Source organism: Gambusia affinis, linkage group LG12 (assembly GCF_019740435.1).
Source record: "Gambusia affinis linkage group LG12, SWU_Gaff_1.0, whole genome shotgun sequence".
Taxonomy (NCBI): domain Eukaryota; kingdom Metazoa; phylum Chordata; class Actinopteri; order Cyprinodontiformes; family Poeciliidae; genus Gambusia; species Gambusia affinis.
Window position 1 is genome coordinate 28,177,808 of NC_057879.1, and position 25,497 is coordinate 28,203,304.

Consider the following 25,497-nt stretch of genomic DNA (forward strand, 5'->3'; position numbering starts at 1 on the left):
CCTGAGTGGAGCTTCATCCATGGCTATAGCTTTATTCTCTAGGAACCATGTGGTTCCTAGAGAACCATATGGAACTACTTCCCAAATTAACAGCAATTTGGGAAGTAGTTCAAGATTTGTAAAAACCTTTTCATAACACGAGGTGTTGGGGGTTAAAAACTCATTTAACAACCTTTATCTTTGGAGCAGAGTTAAAATATTTTACTTGGTTGCAATTATTTATCACCTACATTCAGTCTCATAATTCACATGACAAGATTCACTTCACGATAATCATAACATTGGAATAAACAGCTGATGGATATTTCACTTACCGTTCCTCTGTCGCTGCCAGAAGCCAGGCTGAGGTCGAAACGGTCAGAGCGTCGTCATGGCTACAGCGCTGCTGAAATGGGTTAATGTGATTGGCTGAAACAAGGAAGCTATCTGATTGGTTACTGATACGCCATTTCTTAAAGACATTTGTGGATTGAGTATCAAAATTCACACAAATGCAGCAACTCACAGGCCAGAAGCAGCTTGGAAATCAAGATATATTTGTGTTTGAATCAAGAAATCAAGTGTGGATCTCATCCTGTGCATTTGTGATTTATGAGACTGTTTTAGCTCCACAGAACCAGAAGGTTCGGTTCCGGTCACAGAGCTGAGTGATTGTTTTTACAGTTCTGCCTCTGACCAGAAGAGGCAGCACACACCACCAGAACCTCTCTCCCCCCGCGAAGAAGTCCCGAACCCGACCGTCATGGCCGAACTGAACCGACAGCTCCAGGAGTACCTGACCCAGTCCAAAAGCGGCGGAGCCAAGTCCAGCTCCAGCACCTTGGTGGAAGTGGGCGAACCGGAAGCGGTACCGGGCAGCTGGTTCGGCCGGTGGTCCAGTCCGTGGTCCGGGCAGAGCTCCGGTTCCTCCTGGCCCTGGTCGGCCGACCCGGACCCGTGCCTGCCCGGAGTGACCCGGAAGCAGCGCCTGCTGGGGTTCGGACTCTGCGCGGCCATGTCGGCTCTGTGCTTCGGGCTGTCGGTCCTCTACGCCCCGCTGCTGCTCCTCTACGCCCGGAAGTTCGCGCTGCTCTGGACGCTGGGCTCGCTGTTCGCTGTGGCGGCGGTGGCGGCGCTGCGGGGGCCCAGCCGGCTGCTGGCCGGCCTGCACCGCTCCCCCGGGGCTGCGGCCTACCTGACCGCCCTGGCCGGGACGCTATACGCCGCTCTGGGCCTCCACAGCACCGTGCTGACGGCACTGGGAGCCGGCCTGCAGGTGGCGCTCATCCTGGGCTGCCTGGTGGCGCTGCTGCCCGGGGGCAGCGCTGGGATCCGGGTTCTGGGCGGTTGGACTTTCTCCGTCCTCAAGAGGACCGTCAGTGGCAGAACTCTGTCGATCTGAGCGGAACTAAACCTAGAACCGAACCGGAGTGGATCGAGACATTCCTCTGGAGGAATAAACCCTGGGCGCTGACTGCCAGGAGGATCTGGAGTTCGAAGGACCAAAGTACAAAAACTGTGATGGGGGGGTAGGGTGGTTCTGGTTCTGAGTTGTTGTAGCTTTGCTAATAAAACAGGTTCTACCAGCGGACTGGGTCTTTACTGGTTCTGGACTCCCTAACTGGGTTCCAACGGTCGGGTTTGTTATGGGGTTCTGATGTTGCCATCACTTCTGGCTTCCTGTCCTGCGTTCCTTGTACCGAAGGTTCTACGAGCCAACTGGGTTTTTACCACCTGGTTCCTAACGGTTCTGGATGGTTTGATATTTATCCAAAATGAGACTCTGACTTTGACATGGAAAAGTCCAACAGAACCTTCTATAACCTTCCTACACAGACATGAAAACCCAGACTCTGGTTCCAGACTAGTTAACTGGACCCCAGGGTTCCTCCTGGTTCCGTATCAAACAAACAACCTGGTGGGAGATGAGGGAATTAAAACAGTGACATCACGGGGAGCTGGTCTAACTGGACCACGTCAGACTCCATAGGAACCCTGGGATTCACCGACCAGAACCTGTGCCATCAGACGGGTTCTGGTTCTGGTGAAAGAAATCCATCCGGCTCGTTCTCCGTTTGGGATTTAAGGTGGACCGGTTCTTTTATTATGAATACAGGGAGTCAGCGGGTCAGAACCAGAACCTGCCATCTGATTCTGACCAATCAAACACGTTATTTGGGCGGCCCGCAGGGGGCGCCGCGCCCCAGCAGTTCAAGTGTGAATCTTTATTGTCCAGTTCGGTGAAAACACAAACACATAGAAATCTGTTAGAAAACGCTGCAGAAACAAAACTGAGTCTCTACGTCAGACAGCTGGCCACGCCCCCCGAGTGGCCACGCCCCCCGAGTGGCCACGCCCCCAGGTGAGCCAGATCACATGACCAACAGTCTGGAGGCGGTGAGCGGCCCTACCGGCCCCGCCCCCCGGCCCTCGGCCCCCCTCTGGGTGGCGGCCCCCCCCTCCTCAGCCCTGGCCCCCCCGGGCCCCAGCCGCCCCGCCCGCCCCGCCCCGGGGGCCCGTAGCCGCCGCCGTCGTCCCTCTGAGGTCGTCCTCCTGCGGAGACATGAAGAGGGAAAATCCTGAGATTCAGATCAAACCTGCAAAACATTCAGTAAAAATTAATGATGAAAAATTATGAAATGAATGCAATGAAGAGAAATCAGGAGACGGGGCCCCGTTAGTAATAACATTCAGATTAAATGGCATGAAACATTTACAAATTCTATTTTATTTTGCAAGAATGTGCTGAATATAATGGTTTGACTATTGGTGAATTTTTAAAAATACAAAACTGCATTAGGAAAAACATTTCAGAGTATTTCTAATTTCAGAACTAAAATGAAACGGATCCGAGTCGATCGACTGAAGAGCAAACATTTCGTTTCAGGCTGGATTTAAAGGAGCTCAGGGTTTCAGCTGGTTTTCAGTTTTCTGGAAGTTTGTTCCAGATTTGTGGTGCATAGAAGTTGAATGCTGCTTCTCCATGTCTGGTTCTGGATGCAGAACCGGAACCTGAGAGGATATGTGAACGCTTAGCGAGGCCGTTATCTCCCAGCTCATCTCCATGGTTACGGCTTAACGGCCAGGAGGAAGAGCGGCTCCGATGAAATGTTTACTTTGCAAGAAAGACCTGAATCCAAGTTATGAAATGAAGCAATCAGAGAAACATTCACACCGACTGGCAGCCAGCAGCCCTAACCCCCAACCCTTAACCCCTAACCCTTAACCCTTAACCCAGTGACCATCAGGTCCTGGACCGTGTGCTGCTGGGCCAACATGCTGAATCAGACACATTTCTCACTATCTGGACGTTTATCTGGATTTATCCAAGTTGATTTTTGCCAGGAAAACCTTTCTACATTTGAATGAATCCTGATGGATTGTAGCGACGTCTCCTGCTCCGTTTTGCTTGTCAGGAATTTCTGAATCTGCTCCGAGCTGGTCCTGGTCCTGGTCCCGGTCCTGGTCCCGGTCCTGGTCCCGGTCCTGATCTTATGCTCAGCAGAGCCACTGTCTGAGACTTTGCTTCAGTTCCTGAATTATCCGTTTCTTTACACGGGGATGAGTCTGAGGTCAGATTTTAGACTGCTGCATTTAGTTTTTGTGTTGTTCGTTTTCTGCTGGTGACGGGTAACGTCCCGTCTGGTACCGCTGGGGGCCAGACGCATCCAGAGCCAGAGTCTGGACCCACAGAGTGGATGATGCTGTGGGTGGTTCTGGTGAAGTCGTTAAGGAAAGCAGCTGGAACGCTTTTTGCCGTTCAGGAGAACCGCAGTGCGTTGGTCCGAGTTCCTGGTCCCTCCTGTTCTGAGGCAGAAAGTCGTTTTGCTGCGGCCATTTTGAATGTGAAGGAGACATTTCACGCTGCGCCACCTCCAGGTCGCACAGGCGACAGACAGCAGCAGCATGAAAACAGAAACTTTTTATTCCTAAAGTCATTAAAGGTGTGAACCAGGGAAGACTCGTCCATGTTGGACCCAGAGCAGAACCAAGAACCAGCAGAACCACGCAGTCACACAAAGGCATCACTGTGATGTCATTACTGGATTTACTCCCATCCATATCAACTACCTACAATATGTAGTGCAACGACAGTCCATGCATGTGACAGAAACTATATGAATGTTTTGTCCTGATGATGTGGATTGTTCTGTTTTCACTCTTCTTGCAAATTTGATTTTACAAAGAAACAAACATCAAAACTAAAAGTGGAATTGGAAGAGAATGAAACCCAAAAAGATTCAAGCATCTGAGAATCTTGAGGACATTGAAAATCCTTGAACTTTCTCTCTGAGCACGTGGCAGCAATACGGCGCCATCTAAACAACATCCTGGACCTGAGACAACAAGTGGAGTCGTTGAGACGTCCTAATGAGGAAAAGGACAAACGGATCCCTGTGTTGCAGAACCCAGTGGCTGATTTGGAGCAATAAAACAGGATAAACAAATTGATCATCACTGGCTGTTTGTCTGCCAGCGCGGTGGCTGCACCGGGTCCGGCCAGTGAACCATCAGCTGAAATGTTTGACTCCACAGACAAACGGACAGCTTCTTTCCTCCGGACCCCGGGGACAGAGGTGGACTGTGCTGCAGCTGATGCAGCTGCTTCCAAGAAAGAAAAAGATGATGAACCTGCCATCATCATGAGACCCACAAAGAGGAAACAAGTTTGCTTTGCTAAAACAAGGAAGTGGCTGAAATGATCCGATGTCTTTATTAACGAGCACCTGACCAAGAACAACGCCGACATCACCAGAACGGCCCGGGTTCTGAGAAAGCAGAAACGGATCCAGTCGGCATGGAGAAAGAAAGAAGTGAATGGAGCTCCGGAGGAGGCGGCGGTTCTGGACCCGGATGAAAACAAGTGAATGACTGGTGATCACATGACTCCCAAACACAGATTAAAGGAGATTTCATCAAATATGGATCCAACATCAACACCTCCAGCTAATTTACCTGGAACTGCAAACATTCTGAAAGTCAATATAAAATAGAAAAGTCAAGACAAGCAGAAGGATCTGGATCCAGAAAATAACTTCTACAATATATATATATATATATATATACAATATTGTTAACTGTTGCCACTGCTTTACTCATCAATACATTTCAACAGCAGACGCTTACATGCAACTATCTCTGAAACCTGGACTAAAGCTGAGGGAGCAGATCCTGAACTGGATGGTTGTGAATATTAACAGACTGGAGGAGGAGCTGTGGTAAAGGATTATTTTGAGGGTATAACAAACTAGAAACAAACTATTACCAGAAAATATTCAGACATCGTTTACTGATAGAGTGAGAATCTGACCTGAGAGAAAAGCTGAACTTCAGAACTTTAAACGTTTGAACCAGCATGAAAACAACACTGAGACAAAAACCTGAAAAAGGTTTTATGAGAAGCAACAGGGAGTTACAGCAGAGGATGACCTGGGCAAGAGTGTGTGTGTGTGTGTGTGTGTGTGTGTGTGTGTTATTTTCATCTGGTTCAGGACCTATTTAGATTTAAGGGATTCAGGAAATGGCCAGATTATTGATATGAATAACTGAATGGAAAAAGGTTCTGATTATAAAAGTCAAACTTCATCCTCCTCTTCAGACTCGGAGCAAAAAGTGGATTTACATGAATTGGAGTTTGTATATTTGGTAATAAGTTATTGTATTTACACCTAGAAATATGAAATTCTTACTTTATTATGTTTTGCTGGTGAAATGTCTGAAATAAATCATCATCATCATCATCATCATCATCATCATCATGCTGCCACAACATGAACGTATTAAACCAAACCTCAACGTAATCAAGGCGTCATCGAATGCAACTGGATCATTTTTGTTCCCCAAGACAAAAACAGCAAAAACTAATAATTATATCCAAAGCATGCAGAACAGTTGTATCCTCCAGGAGGCAGCTAGCAGCTAGCACACAGCGCTAACAGGAGGTTCAATGCTGACCAATGGCCAGGACGTCATTCCAACAGCATTCATGTCTAAAATGAGCTTTGCTGTCACTTTAGCGTTATTAGCAGCTTAGCGCTTCCACAGAGAGAAGGAACCGACCGTCAATCAGATGAAGTCTGTCAGAAAATCTCTCCGTTCTGCTGGAGCTCAAAAAACAGAAAACCAAAACGCAGCCAGACGCCCTGAAGAGGCGCTGTGGGGAACGGTTGGGTTAAAACCACCAACACTTTGACGACACAATCACTGCCAGGGGACAAACTGGTGGCCTCACAAAACTGATCAGAAAAGGTCATGACCTTGTTTAGCATTTCACAGACAACTGAGAAAAATGGACTAACTGAAAAATATAACCCAAAAATAATGTCAACAAACCTAGGCAGCGCAGCATTCTTAGACACTCAAAGTAAAACATTATTATTTATGCAAAAAGACAATCACCAGGAAATGGTTGAAGCCTGAAGCAGCTACAGTTGAGGACTGGGTCAATGTTGTCCTGGACATTTACATTATGGAGAAGTTTTCATTTCTGTTTAAGGTCGAAGGGAATCATTCTTCAGGATCTGGTCTAAATGGACAAAATCAGTCATTCCTGTAGACTAAATATGTTTATTACATGCAAATACTGGTGTGCTGTTCCCTGGTTCAGGATTATAGCTAAACTATGCTCAGATTGTGTTTTCCCCCTAACATAAGAAAAATCAGACCAGACCCTCCTCTACCACCCACATAACTCTTTAGTTATGGATGTTTGGTTTCTGTTCAAAGAAATAAATAATAAATCCTGGATGGGTTTATGTTACACCTTTCTGTACTTCCACTGTGTTGGAAGTTAAACTGTACAGTGTAATTGTAACTTGCCCCTCCAAATAAAAAGTTAAGTAAAAAATTAAAATTATTATTCAAGGGCTACAAAAGTGGATTTTATACGACATGCTCCTTTAACTGAACGTCACGAATCACTGACCTCCGTCTGGAGCCTCGTGGTCCCCGGTCCCGGGGCCGTCCTGCCAGGGACGCTTCCGGGGCGGCAGGGACGCCATGTCCATCCCCTGCATGGACGAGGGACGCTCCCGCCCCCCCGGGGACGAACCGTCGTCCCGAAACCCGTCATGGCCTGAGGACAGGAGGAGACGAGGGTCAGTGTGAAAAACGGCCCTTCAGACGTCACTGGCCCCGCCCCCATCACTGGCCCCGCCCCCTCACCTCCTCCCCGGGGGGCCCTCCCTCGGCCCCCGGACTCCCAGCCTCGGCCGACCTCCTCGCCGCCGTCGAAGCCCTCCTCCTGGCCGCCGTAGTCCTCGCTGTAGCCCCGCCCCCCTCGGCCGGGACCGCCCCCTCGGAACCTGCGACAGGAGCCAGAATGGGTCAGAACCGTTCAGAACCAGCCTCACCCACACACACGGTTCGCCCACCTGTCGTCCCGCCGTCCTCTGAAGTCCCCTGCACCAAAACGGTCATCGGAGCCCCAGGCCCCGCCCCCCCGGTGGGCGCCCCCCCGGTGGCCGCCCCCCTGGTACCCCGGCCTCCAGCTGTCCTCCCCCCGCACGTGGAAGTCCTGTCCTCCGTCCTGGGGGCCCCTCCGGCCCTGCTGGCCGTCTCCCCAGTAAGAGCCTTGGTCTGGCCCCCCCGGGCCTCCGGGCCCCTGCCGGTCTGTGGGACCCATGTGGTGGTTCGGGGGCGGCCCTCGATGGTCTCCTGGGAAAACAAGAGACGCCACCATGAGGAACATAAACATCTGGTAAAGACTCCAGAGGGACCCCACATCTACTGACCTTTGTTGTTGGGCCCTGGGGGCCCCATCCCATGCATCATGGGTCCAGAGTTCTGGCCCTGCAAATACCAAATCCGTTACTTTGGATGCAGACCTTCAGCCAGATGGGCCCCACTGCACCCCCCCACTCACCTGATGCTGCATGTATGGGGGGCCCTGCATGCCTCCTTGGGCCCCCTGCATGTTGCCCATCCCATAGTTGTTAGGCATGTTGCCGTGTGTCCTGGGTGGGGGCCCCATCATTCCACCCTGCATTTGGCCCTGGGGACCCATCATGTTCCCTTGGGGCGGGGGCCCTTGAGGGTCCCTTAAACCAATTCCTCGAGGAGGATGCCCCATCATCCCACCAGGGGGCCCCTGCATGCCCCTGGGCCCCATCCCATGAGGTCCTGGGGGACCCATGTGTCTCGGCGGGCCAGGATGTCTCTGTGGTTCTTGCATGTCTGAGGGGCCCATCATGCCTTGAGGGGGGCCCTGATGAGATTGGGGTCCAGAAGGAGGCCCCATCTGTCCAGGCTGCATAAAGGTCTGCTGCATCCCTGCGGGGCCCATGGGGGGCGCCATCTGCTGGTGAGGCATGTTTGGAGCGTAGCCCTGCTGACCAGGAGGGCCCGGCCCCCCAGGGCCCGGATAGGGGGGCATGGAGCCCGGTCCCTGTGGGGGGCCCATATTCCCATCTGAGTTCATCTGGCTCATCTTCATTTGCTGCAGACAAACAGAACCAAGTCAGAACCACTGGATCCTAGAACCTTTGTTGAATCCGCCTGATTTAATCTGATGGCCTGAAGCTAGCCGCTAATGCTAGCTTAGCCTCTGTTAGCAGTGCAGACTCACTCCGACCCGCTGAAGCTCGGCACCACGGCCTTCTAATGTAGATCTAGTTTAACTCTGGATCAGGATGGATGAATAAATTAGAGATCTATAGATCTAATCTTCCGCTCTGATCTAAAATCCTTCAGGAGAGGAACGGCCTGGACAGATTCAGAGCTGCTAATGCTAATGACATTCTGTCGGCCTCTGATGGTGGACCGGTTCGGGTTCTGCTAAAGTCCAGAGCTGGTTCTGATCCGGTCTGGTAGACTTCAACCTGAAGGGGTTGGTGTTTACCTCCAGCAGGTGGGGGTTGGTGTACTGCAGCGCCGCCATCTCCTGCTCCAGCTCCGCCTGGGTCTTCTTCTTCCCCTCCACCTTCTGCTCCAGGTTCCGGTCCTTTGACAGATCTGCAGACGGGGGCATCATGGGAACTTTGTTCTCCGCCCAAGCCTGCAGGCAGACGTCCACAGTCGGTCACCATGGTTACATGACATCACTTCCTCCGGGTCAGGAGCGGGCGCGTACCTGCTGGAACTGCGCCGGGATCGGTTTGGCGTACGGAACCTTCTTCTGAGGAACCTTCTTGGAGTCCCGGCCCATCACCTCGTCCATGCCCCAGTCCAGTCCAGGGATGGACATCTCCACCTCGGCAGCCGCCTCTTTACCTGCAGGTGGGGCAGCGCCAGAGGAACACCTGAGACCTCAGAGGAACACCTGAGACCGTCACTCCGGTCCGGTCCGGTCGGTTCCTCCAGAACTTACTGCTCTGCTCCTGCTCCATGGCCGCTTTCAGCTGCTCCGGGATACCCATCCCAGGAATGGTGGCCAGGCTGTTGGGTTCCACATCATCTGGACACAAACAGAACTTCCTGCTGCAGATACTGAGACCCAGAGGTTCTGGTTCTGCTTGGCCTCTGCAGCTTACCGTACTCCACGCCGTCCTCCGACATCCCGGGAAGCAGGTTCAGGTTGTAACGGTCTCTCATCTTGTCCCCGGGTCGGTTCCTGGTCCAGAACTTACTGTAGAACAGAACCAGATGAGCATCAACCTGAAACAGCATGTGGAGTTCCTGCCTGGTTCTGGTTCTGTGTGTGTCATGTACCGGTACCAGTACGGATGCATACCTGGTGTGGTCGTTGGAACCAGAACACAGGATGTGACCCAGAGGGTGCCAGGCGAGACTCCAGATCATCCCTTCATGGGCCATCTCCATGCCGCCCACCTCCTTCTCCACCCTGCAGAGAGTCACAGAACCGGGTCACGGTACCGGGTCACGGTACCAACATGGCCCGTACAGACACCGTCTGGTTCTGATCAGCTTCTTACCCGGCATGCCAGAACAGCAGCGACCCGTCGGAGCCTCCGCTGGCGAACAAACCCTCGTGGACCGGGTGCCAGGCGACCGCTAAGGACACAACAGCAGAGGTCAGAGGTCACAGTTGTAGACTTATCTGGAGGCCAGCATCTCTGGTTGACCTGAATGTCTCAGGGGAACCGGTCCTGGTACCGGTCCTGGTGCCCCCTCACCTGTGGCCTCCTTCTTGTGGCCCCGGAACACCTGCAGCTCCTCCTTCAGGTTCCGGATGTCGAAGAGTTTGCAGAGATGGTCGCGGGACGCCGTCAGCAGCCAGTTCCCGTTCAGGTTCCACTTCACCTCCATCACTGTGTTCTTGTGGGCGTGGCTGGGGAGGGACAGTTGTGACGGTGAGGTTCTGCGGGTGCCGCGGTCGGGTTCTGATGGGCGTGGTACTCACAGCGTGGCCAGGCTCTGACCCGTCTTGGGGTCCCAGAACTTGATGGGCTGCTGGCTGTCCTTGCTGCCGGACACCACCAGCCCCTTGGTGGGGTGCCAGTCCACGCACTTCACGTCGGCGCCGTGACCTGCACAACCACAGCACACCGTCAGAGGTTCTGCTGCGGTCCGGGTGGGTTCTGACGGATCTGGAACCGGTACCTCGAAGGATCCGCTCCTCGTGGCAGCGCAGGAAGTCCCAGATCCGGACGGTGCCGTCATCGGAGCAGGTGGCGAACTTGTTGTCGGTGGGAGAGAAGCTGAGGACGAAGAGGAGGAAGAGGAGTCACACAGCTGGGCCGGTTCTGGAGGACCTTTACATCTGCCACAACCAGTCTTCCAATCAGAACCTGTGGTTCTGGACCAGTTGTGTAGATGAACCTCTGCAGAGATCTGAATCCGTTTCAGTCAGTAGAACCCAATCCTGCAGTTCTGGATGTGTTGAAGGTTCTGACCCAGTTGGATCATCAGAACTGACCCGGCCCAGTTGGTTAAGAGAACATCTGACTGGTTCTGGGCCCTGCATGACAAACCACCGGGTCACAACCTGGTTCCAGAACCGACCCGACTTCCTGTTTTTCTCAGTTCCTGAAGCAGCTCAGGTTCTGTTCAACCCACCTGGTATCGTCTGTGACCCGGTTCAGAGCTGGGTCCTTCATCTGAAGCCGTTTCCATGGCGATTAACCAATGGCCCGTCAGAGCCAGCCGTCGTTAAATGGACCGGTTCTGGGTTTGAAAATGGCAGGTTCTGACATGGAGCGGGTTCTACAGCTACCAAGCCGAAAAGGGTCCAACAGAACCAGCAGACAGATCCGGCTGGTGGTTCTGGAGAACCTGGACTAAAACATGTGAAACTGTAACCAGAACCGGTCCAGTGGGTTCAGAAGGTCTGGATTTCAGAACTGACCTGGTTCTGCTGGGAACGGACATGGGTCAGGGATTCAGAACCAGCGGAAACCTTCAGGCGTCTTTCTGCTCAACACGTAGGTTTCATCAGCCTGGTTCTGATCAGTCAGATCCGTTTGGACCCATTAGGACCTGGAGGTTCAAGGTTTGTGACGGCAGCCCGGGGGCGGAGCTTCTGTCCAGCTGCATCATGGGAGACTTGGTTCCACTATTCAGGAAGTGAGCGCTTCACTTGGACCCAAGCAGCTGCTGCTGGGTCACGGACCAGAACTTTATTGATCAACGGGCCGGCCCAACGTGGAAACAGGATGACTTCATTCAGAACAACTCATGATGCACAGATCCAACAGCAGGTCGCTGCAGCGTCAGAACCGAACCACAGCGCCCCCCGGTGGCCTGAGCTACAGAGACTGGGAGCAAACCTGGCTTCTCTAATGGCCTCCTTGTGAGCCTGGAACATCTTGACGTTGTTCATGTTGGACTGCCAGTACTTGACGTAGCCGCTGTGGTCCGCCGTCAGCATCCACATGTCGTTGTGGGACCAGGTCATGGCCCGCACCGGGCTGTCATGGGCCTGCACACACAGAGGGGTCAGGAGGTCAGAGGTCTGCTGCTACCTTCCACACAGTGGTGAGAACTGAGATAGATAGAGAGCAGAGCTAATTTTCAGCTTAGCAGTTTAGCTAACTTTGAAAACGTTTAGCATGTTTAGATTCCCCTAAATTAATTTGATTAAATTACATCAGTAAGAACTAAATAATTTGCTCTTTTTTTAAAATAAATGATCAGTTAGAAAAGCTGTGTTAAAGATTTGGTTTAGAATTCTTCAAGTTGTTAGGCATTTACATTCATGCTCTTATTTTGACGTTTGTTCCACTTCCTCTGTTCACTTAACTCCAAAAAGTATTGAAGAAATATGAAATACACAGGATCAAAGCACAACACAGAAGAGAACAAGATCCACACAAATACAATATCCAAGGGTGTTATAAAATATTTATAATAGCAAAATTAAATTGGAGGGTTATAACATGTAGAGAGACAGACAGACAGACAGACAGACAGACAGACAGACAGACAGACAGACAGACAGACAGACAGACAGACAGACAGACAGACAGACAGACAGACAGGCAGAGAGCTAAATAAATAATAACAGGTCAATAAAAGGTTTAAATTAAAAACATGTATTGTGAAAGTGTGAGGTATGCTAGCTGTGTTTCAGTTCAGTCAACACTGAGCTGATCTACTGCTGCTGTGTTCAGATGAACATCAAGCCTGAAGACATGAAACTGCAACAGTCTGGATGTTTTTTGTGGGAAATGTTTGTTTTTTGGTGTTGAATCCTGATAGTTTATTATAACTGAGTGACAGATTCCTGCTCATGCTGCATCACAGCAGTCTGGTTGTGTTGACATGAATTAACTGTATTTGTATGGCACATTTCAACACCAAGGCAGTTCAGAGCTCATTTCATCACGAGAACATAAAATCATCATCATATAGTTAACAGTTGTGAAAACCAATAAGTCGTTACATCTGGTCATCGTTAAAATAATCCAGGCAAATCCCATCTGTTGGTCAATGTTTCATTAATTAGTCATCAACTCAACCAGCTGGGTTTAGCCTCGATTTAAAGGAGCTCTGGGTTTCGGTTGTTTTCGGTTTTCTGGAAGTTTGTTCCAGATTTGTGGTGCATAGAAGCTGAATGCTGCTTCTCCATGTCTGGTTCTGGAACCAGAACCTGAGAGGTCCAGTAGGTTGATCCAGCAGCAGCAGATCTTTAGTCTATTCAGAGATTTACAAGCTAGCAGTAACAGGCGCTGCGCTAGCAGCTCAAATCTGGGAACGGTTTACGCTCTACGGGCCACAGGGGCCAACCTTTTTGCGCCTGGCCTAACCAAAGGTTCTGGAGGAAGTTTGGATCAACAAAAGCTAAGACTGGTCCGGTTCCGTTGGAGCGACCAGAACCTGGGTCCGTGGGTCTTTACCTGTAAGATGGTCTCAAAGTTGAAGGTGAGTCCGTTCCACAGGGTGAACTCTCCACTGGAGGCCCCGGTCACCAGCCGGCGGCCCTCAGGGGTCCACTATAGACAGAACCGGGACAACCCGTTAGACCCAAACGCAGACAGGAAGAGATGCGGCAGAGCGGCGGCCTCTCACCCTGATGACGAAGACGGGACACTTGACTTTGTTGGTGGAGGTCCGGACGAACTTGGTGGTGACGGCGTTCATCGGGTTGTTGAGCATTCCCAGAGGAGGAACCAGCTGCAGAACACACAGTCCGGTTAGGGCCCGGTTCTGGTCAGTTGTGGTCGGGTTGCAGTCAGATTCTGGTCAGGTTTCGGTCGGGTTGAGGCCAGTTATTGTCTAGTTCAGGCCAGGTTCCAGTCGATAATTGTCAGGTCCTGGTCCGGTTCCGACCCGGTGCGGTGTGACTCACGTCGTTGTAGCAGCCGGCGTCGGGCTGGATGGCCCTGAAGTCCCGGTGGTCGCGCTGCCACAGGCGGTTCTGAAAGGAGACGAACACAGCCGGGTTAACGGGCAGCGTGGCGGGCCGGAACCGGTTCTGAGGTCGGGTACCTCCAGGTATCTGATGACGGACGGGTTGTAGTCGATGGTCTTGCGGTTGACGGCCTTCCTCATGCGCTTCCCGTCGAAGGTGAGCTGCTGCATGGCCTGCTGCTGCGCAAAGTCGGGCCGCTTGTAGAACACCTGTCGCGGCGCCTGATGCTGGAAGCGCGGCATGTGGAAGAACCGCTGCGGCGAGCCCACGTCTGTCGCCATGGTGACCAGCTTAACCTGCAGCACAGACGGGTTCCACAGCAGGCAGATTATAGTAATAATAATAATCCACTTTATTTATAAATCTCCAATTGAAACCTCAAGGCCTCATTCACACGTTGATGATGGATGATGGCTACTGGATTCTAGCTGCAGCTGCCCCAACAGAACACAGGCTCCAAATTTTTGCCCCATCAGCCCTTTTGACCCCAACACCAGCAGGCAAGGTGGATGAATTTTTTTGATCAGGGACGCAAACAAAGGACCGGGAATCAAACCACCAGTAGCAACTCCACGGTTACTGCTGGGAGCCTCCTGGCCTCTTCTGAAAATTGACTTTTAGCTCCGCCCACTAGGTCATGTTGCACCTTTTCAATTAACAACAGTCAACACCATGTTGCCAACTCACCAACTTTCTTGCTATATTTAGCAACATTTCAGACAACTGGTGCTACACCTAATAGCAGCTGATGCTGGGAACGCAGAGAACCCATTTATAAACTCACATTATAATGTGGAATTTTTATTCTGGTAATTATGTGCAACATTTATGTTGTTGCCTGAGATGCGCTCGTTTGCTCACCTGCTCCTCTCTTTTTAACTTTCAGCGAATAGTTTTCCTGCCGCAGTTTATTTACCCAAAACTTTGTTTTTAGAGAAAGTAAATATGAAAGCAAGTCCGGCTGTGTAATCTAACTGAACTATCTAACCTGAATTCACCCACTCACTGTGGAAATGCTGAGAGCTTGAACGGGAGGAGGGCAGAGGTCAATCCACTATGCTTCCGGGTGAACCCTGTTCCTAATGACCCCACAGCTTCTCTCCTCCAGCCTCTGCTGTTTAAACTTATTGCTGTTTGATTTTACGTGGATTTATGTTTTTATTGTAATTCGGTAGCACGTTGAGCTGGACATGTAAAGAGCATTATAAATATAATTGTATTATTATTTTAAACTTCCCTGCTTTGGGCTCACTTGGTGTTAACCAGCAGCGGCCGTTAGCAGCAGCTAGCAGCTTCAACCCCAGGATTAGCTTGTCTGCTCCAGGGTTTAAGCGTTTAGATGTAAAACTGTGCTGAAGTGAAGCTTAATGCCTGGTTCTGCTTCTCTGTGTCTGATATTTAATGCCTGGGTCCTGGTTCTGGAGCCCCGATCGTTAACCGAACGATCAGCGCTGCTGATGCCAAGAGGGTTAGCCGCAGCAGCTAACAGCCTAACGGGGCGCAGGGGCGGCAGGAATCCTCGGATGTTCCCCTAGAAGGTCTCTCCAGACGGAGTCACAACAAACCACTGGGTCCCTACAGGTTCCGAGGTTTTAAACACCGCTTTTCAGTTCGGTACTGACCCGTTTCAGCCATATGAGCATCTTTAATGGCGACGGCGGTTCCGGCAGAAACTCACCAACAATCAGCTAGCTGGCTGTCATCAACAGACTGGGTTCTTCTGGAGGCCGGTTCTGGAGAACCATGAGGAGCTCAGCCTTCACCGGCAGATGGTGCACAGAATCCTTCCCCAATACCAGCAGATTAATCGCCTAATATGGACAGATTTATCACGTTAACCGCCAGCGGACTGCATCATGACGCCTCTTCTTCTCGGCCCGATGAAAAGCATGCTGGGAAACCTGCGCAACGGGCGGGATTTTGCTTCTGCATCATCCAGCAAAGGATAAAGGGAAACTGAGTATTGTGTGGCTCAGCCATTTTTAACCGATTACATTATATATAAATCAGGTTTTGACTCTGATGTAACCCTGGAATGTTTTGTATAAATTGGTTAGAAAATGTTTTGTTTAAAATTGTATATTTATATTTTCTTTTGATGAAATATAATCTAGATTGTCTTAACATCACTTTTAGATGTTTGTATATTTTTGTGTTGAATTGTTTGTTTAGATATTGTCTCATCAATGTACCTTTTGTTGCAGAAATTCCGCCATTTCATTTCTGGTCCTTGTTGGTTGTGATGTTTGCGTTAACAGAAACCAACGTGGTCTCTGTTAACGTTGCTCAGATTAATTATTCATAATAAATCAGTTTTTGTCTACTTTATTTCAACAATTAGAACTAAAATCTCACCCTGAGCATAAAGGTTCAGGAAGATGTCAGGAATGTCCAGATTTTCGGTTTAAACTTCTTCTAAAATGTCAGCTGTAGTAGGAGTAGCTTCTGACGTCATGGCTCAGTCCTGTCCAATCAGAACGCAGATTTAGTTCGTTCAGCGCCGAACTCAAACCGTCGAAGCCCTGTGCTGCTTCGCTCCGACCGTTGGTTCTGCCGGTAAGTTCTCTGCAACAGGACGGTACCAGTTGCTCGATCATACTAGGCTCGGACCATGGGAGAGGTTCGGGCCCGTTAAAGATTTTTGTAGCGGTCTGATCGGTTTCTGCGGGACTGTAACGGCCCAGTTTAACGGCTAACTTCGAGCTAACCGGTCGGGCTAACTTGCGCTGTTTCAACCACTTCCATCCGAAGTTCTGGACCAATTTCACAAGTCCGTCACTGCCCATGAAATATAAGCTAAATTTAACCCGGATCCGAACAGAGTTTCTGTGAAATGTGAGCCAGAACACCCGGATCAGTTATCGGTCCCACTATGGTCCATGAACACGTTCTGCTCATGAGAAGCCGAAAGTAATCTAAAATAACCAGTGAACCGAATCAGTTCAGGAATCATTCTTTTCAACATCCGGGTTAACTGACTTAGTCAATCTGAACTGATTCGGTTCATCAGAACGTTTTTAATCAGGATATCTGAACCGGCTCTGGGTTCTGCAGGTTCAGCAGATGATCAGGCCAGCTTGTTTGGCTGAACCTGATCTGAGAGGCAGAGATGAGCAGCTGGAGCCACAGAACCAGGTGAGAAACACTCCCGCACCTGTCCCTCTTGTGCTCTCCATCTTTTCTCCATGTGCACTGCATCACCATCTGATGTTGATGATGCTGTTCACTCCGTTTTTCTGTTCCAGTTCCAAGAATCGGTCCAGACGGGTCAAAAGGTTCTCCAAAGTGTCTCTCCAGAAGCCTGGATGGACCAAAGAAGAGGCAAGGATGATGATGACGATGATGATGGTGGTGGTCATGTGGTGATGATGATGGTAGTGATGCTCTTCCTCAGGATGAGCTCCTGAGGCGCCTGGTGAAGGAGCGTGGAGCCAGCAGCTGGTCCTCGGTGGCGCTGTCCTTCAGGGTGAGCGTCTCAGTCGGACATCTGGTGTGGAGTTCTGTGGTGGTGACCAGTGGGGGGGCGCTCTCACTTTCCTTCTTTCAGGGTCATAGGTCAGAGGTGCAGTGTCAGAGACGCTGGCAGCAGATCAAGAACCCAGAGCTGGTCAAAGGCCCGTGGACCCAGGAGGAGGACCGGCGGGTGAGGACCGTTCACCCCTAGCATCTGTGCCCCCCTCCCATCTGGATCTGATGTCACTTCATGTTTAGGTCATGGAGCTGGTCCAGAAGTACGGTGTGAAGCGCTGGTCGCTCATCGCCAAACATCTGCACACTCGCAACGGGAAGCAGTGTCGAGAGCGCTGGCACAACCACCTGAACCCGGCGGTGAAGAAGAGCAGCTGGACAGCCGAGGAGGACCGGGTGGTGTGCCAGGCCCACAGGTTGCTAGGCAATCGCTGGGCTGACATCTCCAAGCTGCTACCTGGCAGGTACCCTATATGCTGAAAATACAGATGTAAAGGTACTACTTCCTCTGGAAGGTCGTCCAGGACCTGTCTGAGTCTGGTTGGAAGACTTTTTGCCTTTTTCAAATTTTTAACACTGCAGACAGGTGCGTTGACCTGTGTGCAGGTGCGTTGACCTGTGTCAGGTGCGTTGACCTGTGTCAGGTGCATTGACCTGTGTCAGGTGCGTTGACCTGTGTGCAGGTGCGTTGACCTGTGTCAGGTGTGCTTACCTGTCTGCAGCCTCTGGTGTGTCTCCTCTGCCGTGTCTTCCAGAACAGACAACTCCATAAAGAATCACTGGAACTCCACCTTGAAGCGGAAGGTGGAGAAGGAAGGTTACCTGCATTTCCTGCAGCTGCACGGCTCAAGCTCCGCCCCCAGACCTGGGACCAGGAACCACACGTCCCGCAGAGCCCAGACTAAGGTCCGTCCCTAGTCAGCAGGATGCCTCTAGTTGGTCGGGACGCTGACACTAATCTGTGTCCTTGCAGGCCGACAGTCTGTCCACCATCAAAGACGAGTCCAGCTTCTCCTCCAATCAGAGCAGCTGCAGACCGCATGGAAGCTCCGCCCACCTGTGTTCCACCTGGGCTCCCGCTTCCTGCTCAGGCTGCAAGCAGGGCGCGTCCACCGAGCTGATGGAGATGGTAAAGCCGTCCACTGGACCTTGCCCGTGTCTGTCCTCTGGGACCATGCCCATGTCTGTCTCCGTCCCCTGCAGAAGTCCTGCTCATCCCAGAACCTGGAGGCTTGGAGCTACCAGGAAATGACATCACACCCGTCTCCAGAGGCGCCGCTGCTCAGAGAGGACTCGCCGTCCGTCATCGACCTGAGCAGGAGCTACGTAAGGCGACGTGGCAAGGCCGGTCCCGGCTTCCTGAGGACAGGTGAGACAGCTGCTGTCTTGTGCAGGTTCCAGGTGTCAAGGAGCAGCTGATGAAGACGGATGAAGGAGCGTCCTTCATGGACTCGTCCTCATCCTGGGAGAGGAGCAGCATGATGGAGGCGGCAGTCTTCTCCCCAGCTGAGGTAGAACCACAGAAAGACAGACAGAGACATGTCCAGGTGTCCCTCAGGTCGGCCGTCTCAGTGTCTACCTGTCCCAGGTCTTCAGCCTGAGTGCTGCAGAGGAGCTGAGCTTCCAGCGCCCGCCGCTCACCTCCACGCCGCTCTGCTCCCTCAAACACCAGAACGTCTGCTGCGTCCACTGCAGCCTCGGCTCCAGGTCCGCTCCGGCCTGTCTCACTTTGACCCCTGGTGACCCTTGACCCTAACTCCTCATTGGTCTGTTCAGGACGGAGCAGATCAGAGCGCTGTTCCCCTCGGCTCCAGAGACGCCCACGCCGCTCAAGGTGCCCGACTGCCAGGACGAGGTGAGTCTAGCCGACCGCTGGCATCCGGCCGCCGGCAGGACCTCAGGCTGAGCCGTGTGTGTGTGTGTGTGTGTGTGTGTGTGTGTGCGCTCCAGGTGGCAGCCTGCTCTAGACTGATGATGAACCTGACAGGAGGAGAGAGGAGCAGTGACCCTGACAGCCAGCAGTCCAGCTGCAGCTCTGAGGTCAGCCTGACACAGAACACTCTGAGCGGGTCCAAAGTGGGTTCTGTCGGGTCCAAAGTGGGTTCTGTCGGGTCCAAAGTGGGTTCTGTCGGGTCCAAAGTGGGTTCTGTTCTCTCCGATGTCGCAGCGTTTGTGTCCTAGTCGTGGGGTTTAGGTTTTCTCCCTAATCCTCTTCCTGCTGCCGGTACCGACCCGGACTGACCCGGACCGACCCAGTCCAGACCTCCTCACTAATGTCCCTCTCATGACCTTCACAACCAGGTTCTCTGTATCGGAGCCTCACCTTCCTGACCTTTGACCTGCAGGTGCACGGGGAGAGCCTGCTGAGCTCCATCCTACAGAGTCCAAACGGGACCGGCTCGGCCTCACAGGTCCAAGTCGGTTCCGGTTCGGGCCAGCAGAAGGTCCAGGGGCCGTCCGGCTCGGCGGTTCCGGCTCAGGCCCGCTTCGTCCCGACCTGCGACGAGTTCGAATGCTTCCCGCTGGACGAGCAGCTGGAGGTGTGGTGGGCCCAGCAGCACGCTCCCAACCAGGGCTCGCCCGAGTGTCCGGCCAACAGAACCAACCCGTTCGAGGTAAAGGCCAGGCCCGGCCCAGAACCAGAACCGGGTTCTGCTCTGCCTCTCAGGCTCACCTGTGTGTGTGCAGGTGAGCGGCGAACTGCAGGTGGTGATGTTCGGGAGAACCGAGGACCAGGCCAGTCTGACCCAACAGGCCCGCCACTATGTGGCGCCGTGACCAGAACCAGGTCCAGACCCGGTCGCACCACGCGGTGAGCTGGACCGACAGACAAACCTCCATCCAAACGCTGTGATGTCATGACTGGTTAAATGTGATTGGTCCAAACGCTGTGATGTCATCCTTCCATGTGTTTGTGGGTTCAGGTGAGCCTCCATGTGGGAACCAATCAGAACCTTCAGAGTTCTGGACGCTTCACCTCTGGCAGGTGAGTTAACACACACAGAACCAGAACCGAGACTTGATAACACTCACTTGTATCGATTGACCTGTGTAAACGGGCGGCGCAGATGACCTTATGACCTCTGACCTTCAACAGTTATTGATGTTCCACTTGATCTGGTAACTCGGTTTGGTTCTTAACATGTGAAACACTTTGGACCAAAAAACTGGTCCGGACGGCGGATCCACACAGAACCGGTGCTGGACGGGTTCCTGATCGGACCAATCCAAACAGCTTCTAGCGCCGCGCCCGGAATTCACGACTCGGTACCGACTGTTTTATTTCTGATGGAATGAAGAAGAACCGACGGATCAGCAGAACCAGAACTGGAACCCTCGTTCCTGGACGGGAAGAAATGGTGAAGGGAACTGGAACCAGTAAACACTGGGAATATCGTAGAACCGGGTAGAACCGGGCGGAACCAGTAGGTTTCAGAATAAGAGCGTACTGATCCGATGTTCTTGTGTTCCAGAACGGAGAAGAACTGCAGGTGACCTTCACCTCGAGGGATGAAGATAACTCCTCCTCCTCAGCTCGTCGCCCAGGCAGCCAATCAGAAGAGAGGATTTCTTGTCGTTTCCTGCTACCTCATCAGTTCTCTCTGATGTTTTATTTCTTTGTTTGGGGACTTTTTTTTCTTTTCTTGTTTTACCCAAACAGAAGGAGACGAGTTCCGGGTCGGTTCTGATCGTCGGCCCGGACCGGGTCACCGCCTGGCCTTTAGATCCGGTTTTTATCTCTGGACGTTTATTGAGTTTCTTTCTTTCTTGGAACGTTGCTGTGATCCTGGGGGAAGTGCTGCTCATGGACCGGATCGGAACCGACCCATTTCAGGGACTTTTCTTTATTTCTGACGGCACTTTATCTTTAAACTTTGCACTTTGGATCGGAACCGATCGAAGCAGAACCTTGAATCAGACAATTTAATGATTTACATGATTAAATCTTTATTTGTATGTTTAGAACACATGGAGAACTTTGTTTAGGACAGAACCAGTACAGATGAAGTTCTGTGTGAAAGTCCAGTTTCTATCGGACCCGACCGGACCTAGGTCTGGCTGTGACTCTGATGATTTCTTGTGAGAATAAAGGACCAGATGGAAACACTCGGACTGTTCTCTGTGTGCCTCTGTTCCAGAATCGAGGTCCGGTTAGCACTTCTGATGAACACAACTCTCTGGTTCTTCAGAACCAGACTCGGGTCGATCCAGGTCCAGAACATATGATCTTGTGTAAAAACACATGATTTTGTGTTTTTACAGTGTTAACACAGCAGGTGTGTGTGTGCAGGGTGTGTGTGTGCAGGGTGTGTGGGGTGTGCGCTACTGTCTCCAGTCTTGTTTTTATTTTTATATTGTTGTCGTCATCAGACGTTCGGTGGCCAGAAGAAGAAGATGATGGCTACGAACAGAAGGAGGAAGTCCTGTGACCTTCAACATTCTAAGAGTTCTGGATGAGAGTCAGAATCCACCAGAACCAAACTTCCTGTATTGGATCCAAGATCAGATCCAGAGTCAGCCCCCGTGGTTCTGGCTCCGGTCTAGTCGGGCTGGAAGGCGGCGTTGTCGGCGCTGGTGTCGCCCTGCGGCCGGCCCAGCAGGGGGCAGCAGCTCCTCCTCCTGGACTGGGTTAGGATTCTGCAGAGGAAGCCGGAGGGGGCAGAACCACGGTGGGCGGAGTCACCGGGGGGGACGGCCTTCCTCAGCAGCCGGGGCGTACTGCGGCCACTGCAACCGCACAGAACCGGGTCAGAATCTAGCCAGAACCGGTTGTAGTGTGTCTGGTCATTATTACCTGGTGCAGCCACAGGGGGCGCTGTGCCTCTGAACCATAGCAGGAACAGAACCCCTCCTCGGCAGAGTGGGCGTGGCTCCAGATGAAGCTCCGCCCTGCAACACAGAGACAGTGACACCACCTCCTCTCAGCCAATCCACTGCTGAGGTTCTGGTCAGCCACACTGAGGTCCAGATCTCACTTGTCCTCATCGGAGACAGGAAGTGAAGGGGAATGGAAATGACGGGAACAGGAAGTGAAGGTCCCAGGTGTGCAGCCCTGAGAGCTGTGAGCTCAGAACTTCCATGAATTCTGCAACCTCTGACCCACGGAGGTGAAGATGTGGATCCTGGTTCTGACCCGGTTGGGTTCCCATTTGGAACCAGATCTCTGGCAGATCTGCAGGTCTGGATCACATCAAGAGAACCCAGAGAGAGAGAACAGGACTTCCTGTGGCTCCGTTAGCCGCCTCCCTCCATGAGGATCACCGCTCAGTGATTGTCCATTCTGGTCCTTTCAGATTAAGAGCCACTTAAGAGCTTTAAAGTTTCTTAGTAACCAACCTGAGCAGGAAACCTGAGATTAATCTGATCCGAGCAGGAAAACATCGACTTAGCTCTACTGTGGCTAACATGGACTGCAGCTGCTAACAACATGCTAACAGAAAAACAGGTGTGGTCCAGATGTTCACATACTGAAAACCACACGCTAACCAGTGAACAGCCATGTGTGTGTCCAGCTGTGAGTTTGTACAGGTGTGTGGATCTCCAGGTGTGTGTGAGTGTGTCCAGGTGTGTGTACCTGCAGCAGCTCCACGCAAGCCGATGGGAAGTATCCCTCCTCTCCGTTCTTCAGGCGTCCGAACCAGCAGGACTTGTCGTCTTGAACCAGAACCTGGATCAGGTCTCCTGGTTCCAGGTCCAGTTCCCTGGCCCAACGAGACCGATACTGGTTGGTCACCACCGCCACCTGATGGACCGGATCACAACTGAATCAGAACCAGATGTGACTGAGTGGTCTTTCTCTAGTTTTGTATCAGATTTTCTCTCTGATCTGATTCCAATAATTGATCTGATCAATTTTCATCTTTCTGCGACATTCCACCTTAAAAACATCCAGGAAGCAGCTAAAGCCCAGAGGTCAGAGTTCGTGCCTTCATCAGTCACTGTGATGTCATCACCCCCCAGGATTAATCTACTCAGCAGGCTGTAAATACCCAGAGGTCAGGGGTCATTATGATGTAACCAGGGGTGGAAATTTAAAATTTTCACCAGCCACTGTTTTTCTTCTTTCGATTACAAACCCCACAAGTACAAGCAAATTATAGAAAATGTATGATTTATTCTTAACTCTATAAAAACCAATTTACTGACAATCAGTTTACCATCCAGATATTCATATACAGAATAATTTAACATAAAGCATGGACACCTTAACAGGGTTTTAGTGCAATAAGTTCATTTATAGTAACTTTAACTATACAACCCTAACATTTTTACAATCATATGTTGACTTTTCCACAATTTGGCAACAACTCTCCCTGATGGTATTTATTGAAGATGGCTAGTCATTTTAAATTGTATTGCTACCCCGTGACCCGACCCTGGATAAGCAGAAGGAGATGGATGGATGGATGGATGGTGTTTTAGAAGATAATTAAACCCTAACCCTAATGTGTCCAGGTGTGTGTTGATAGTTTATCCAGGTGTGTGTGTTGGTGGTGTGTCCAGGTGTATGTTGGTAATTGGTCAAGGTGTGTGTTGGTAATGTGTCCAGGTGTGTGATGGTGGTGTGTCCAGGTGTGTGTTGGTAGTGTGTCCAGGTGTGTGATGGTGGTGTGTCCAGGTGTGTGTTGGTAGTGTGTCCAGGTGTGTGATGGTGGTGTGTCCAGGTGTGTGTTGGTAATGTGTCCAGGTGTGTGTTGGTAATGTGTCCAGGTGTGTGTTGATAGTTTGTCCAGGTGTGTGTTGGTAGTGCGTCCAGGTGTGTGTTGGTAATTGGTCCAGGTGTGTGTTGATAATTGGTCCAGCTGTGTGTTGGTAGTGTGTCCAGGTGTGTTGATAGTTTGTCCAGGTGTGTGTTGGTAATTGGTCGAGATGTGTGTTGATAATTGGTCCAGGTGTGTGTTGGTAGTGTGTCCAGGTGTGTTGATAGTTTGTCCAGGTGTGTGTTGGTAATTGGTCCAGGTGTGTGTTGGTAATGTGTCCAGGTGTGTGTTGGTAATTGGTCCAGCTGTGTGTTGGTGGTGTGTCCAGGTGTGTGTTGGTAGTGTGTCCAGGTGTGTTGATAGTTTGTCCAGGTGTGTGTTGGTAATTGGTCCAGATGTGTGTTGCTAGTGTGTCCAGGTGTGTGTTGCTAGTGTGTCCAGGTGTGTGTTGGTAATGTGTCCAGGTGTGTGTTGGTAATTGGTCCAGCTGTGTGTTGGTAGTGTGTCCAGGTGTGTGTTGGTAATGTGTCCAGGTGTGTGTTGGTAATTGGTCCAGCTGTGTGTTGGTAGTGTGTCCAGGTGTGTGTTGGTAGTGTGTCCAGGTGTGTGTTGCTAGTGTGTCCAGGTGTGTGTTGGTAGTGTGTCCAGGTGTGTTGATAGTTTGTCCAGGTGTGTGTTGGTAATTGGTCCAGATGTGTGTTGGTAATGTGTCCAGGTGTGTGTTGCTAGTGTGTCCAGGTGTGTGTTGATAGTTTGTCCAGGTGTGTGTTGGTAATGTGTCCAGGTGTGTGTTGGTAGTGTGTCCAGGTGTGTGTTGGTAGTGTGTCCAGGTGTGTGTTGGTAATGTGTCCAGGTGTGTGTTGGTAATTGGTCCAGATGTGTGTTGGTGGTGTGTTACCTTGTCGGCCTCCACATGTCTCGCTCTTGTCCTGGAAACTGAGAGACCAACAGGTGTTAATGATCTGGAGTCCATCAGCCAATCACAGCTCGGAGTGTGTGACAGTTTATGTAGCGCTGTGAGGACACAGTGGAACTGGAATCTGGGAATGAAACCAGCTCAGGGTCGGCTGGAAATGTCCATCAGTCCAACTGATCAGAACCAGGCAGGACAAACCAGGGTGGTCCGCTTCTGTTTGTACATAGAGAGACGGTAACCGGGCCGACTGAACTGCTGGTGGTTCCAAACAGTTCTGCAGCTTCTGGAGGTCAGATTACCAGAACCAGAACCAGAGTCCTGCAGCCATCAGGTTCTGGAGTTCTGAAGATGCCGTAAAAATTCTGATGACCACCAGAACCATCAGAACCATTAGAACCAGGGGGCATAGTGTGTGTGTGTGTGTGTGGTGGGGTGGGGTGGGGGGGGGCTCACCCTGTGGAGAGAAGACGGTGGTGAAAACCTCCAGCTGCTCGTCCCGCTGTGAGTAGATCTGCTGCATGATGCGCCTGCTTCTGACCAAGAGGCTTTAAATACCTGCTCGGGTAATCCCACACACACACACACACACACACACACACACACACACACACACACACACAGCCTGTAAAGCACCTGATCAACAAACCGGGTTCTCCTGCATTATTCCCAGATTAATCTCAGAT

At 51.4% G+C, this 25,497-nt stretch overlaps 4 protein-coding genes across 4 annotated transcripts; 2 read left to right on the forward strand and 2 right to left on the reverse strand.

Moving 5' to 3' along the window:
- Positions 1 to 742: 742 nt before the first annotated feature.
- Positions 743 to 2,042, forward strand: sft2d3 (SFT2 domain containing 3). The gene has a single exon (XM_044135043.1). It carries the CDS (start codon positions 743 to 745, stop codon positions 1,379 to 1,381), a length of 639 nt encoding a protein of 212 aa, XP_043990978.1. The 3' UTR covers positions 1,382 to 2,042.
- A 147-nt stretch (positions 2,043 to 2,189) lies between these two features.
- Positions 2,190 to 15,641, reverse strand: wdr33 (WD repeat domain 33). The gene is made up of 21 exons (XM_044135025.1): positions 15,408 to 15,641; positions 13,807 to 14,025; positions 13,667 to 13,735; positions 13,387 to 13,491; positions 13,215 to 13,310; positions 11,646 to 11,797; positions 10,480 to 10,577; positions 10,280 to 10,406; positions 10,053 to 10,207; positions 9,852 to 9,930; positions 9,650 to 9,760; positions 9,450 to 9,544; positions 9,287 to 9,373; positions 9,050 to 9,189; positions 8,819 to 8,974; positions 7,844 to 8,416; positions 7,713 to 7,770; positions 7,353 to 7,635; positions 7,144 to 7,283; positions 6,905 to 7,054; positions 2,190 to 2,532 (listed from the first exon to the last, which is right to left on the reverse strand). Exons 2-21 carry the CDS (start codon positions 14,008 to 14,010, stop codon positions 2,387 to 2,389), a joined length of 3,024 nt encoding a protein of 1,007 aa, XP_043990960.1. The 5' UTR covers positions 14,011 to 14,025; positions 15,408 to 15,641; the 3' UTR covers positions 2,190 to 2,386.
- Positions 15,642 to 16,182: 541 nt separating this feature from the next.
- Positions 16,183 to 21,307, forward strand: LOC122841600 (transcriptional activator Myb-like). Its single transcript, XM_044135031.1, has 17 exons — positions 16,183 to 16,285; positions 16,784 to 16,864; positions 16,975 to 17,050; positions 17,124 to 17,195; positions 17,277 to 17,372; positions 17,441 to 17,661; positions 17,953 to 18,103; positions 18,171 to 18,326; positions 18,401 to 18,523; positions 18,592 to 18,708; positions 18,786 to 18,904; positions 18,974 to 19,052; positions 19,148 to 19,237; positions 19,543 to 19,812; positions 19,886 to 20,009; positions 20,122 to 20,183; positions 20,671 to 21,307. Exons 2-15 carry the CDS (start codon positions 16,839 to 16,841, stop codon positions 19,973 to 19,975), a joined length of 1,686 nt encoding a protein of 561 aa, XP_043990966.1. The 5' UTR covers positions 16,183 to 16,285; positions 16,784 to 16,838; the 3' UTR covers positions 19,976 to 20,009; positions 20,122 to 20,183; positions 20,671 to 21,307.
- A 142-nt stretch (positions 21,308 to 21,449) lies between these two features.
- si:dkey-97a13.12 lies at positions 21,450 to 25,387 on the reverse strand. The gene is made up of 5 exons (XM_044135045.1): positions 25,268 to 25,387; positions 24,797 to 24,834; positions 22,773 to 22,940; positions 21,993 to 22,087; positions 21,450 to 21,925 (listed from the first exon to the last, which is right to left on the reverse strand). Exons 1-5 carry the CDS (start codon positions 25,332 to 25,334, stop codon positions 21,739 to 21,741), a joined length of 555 nt encoding a protein of 184 aa, XP_043990980.1. The 5' UTR covers positions 25,335 to 25,387; the 3' UTR covers positions 21,450 to 21,738.
- Positions 25,388 to 25,497: the final 110 nt, after the last annotated feature.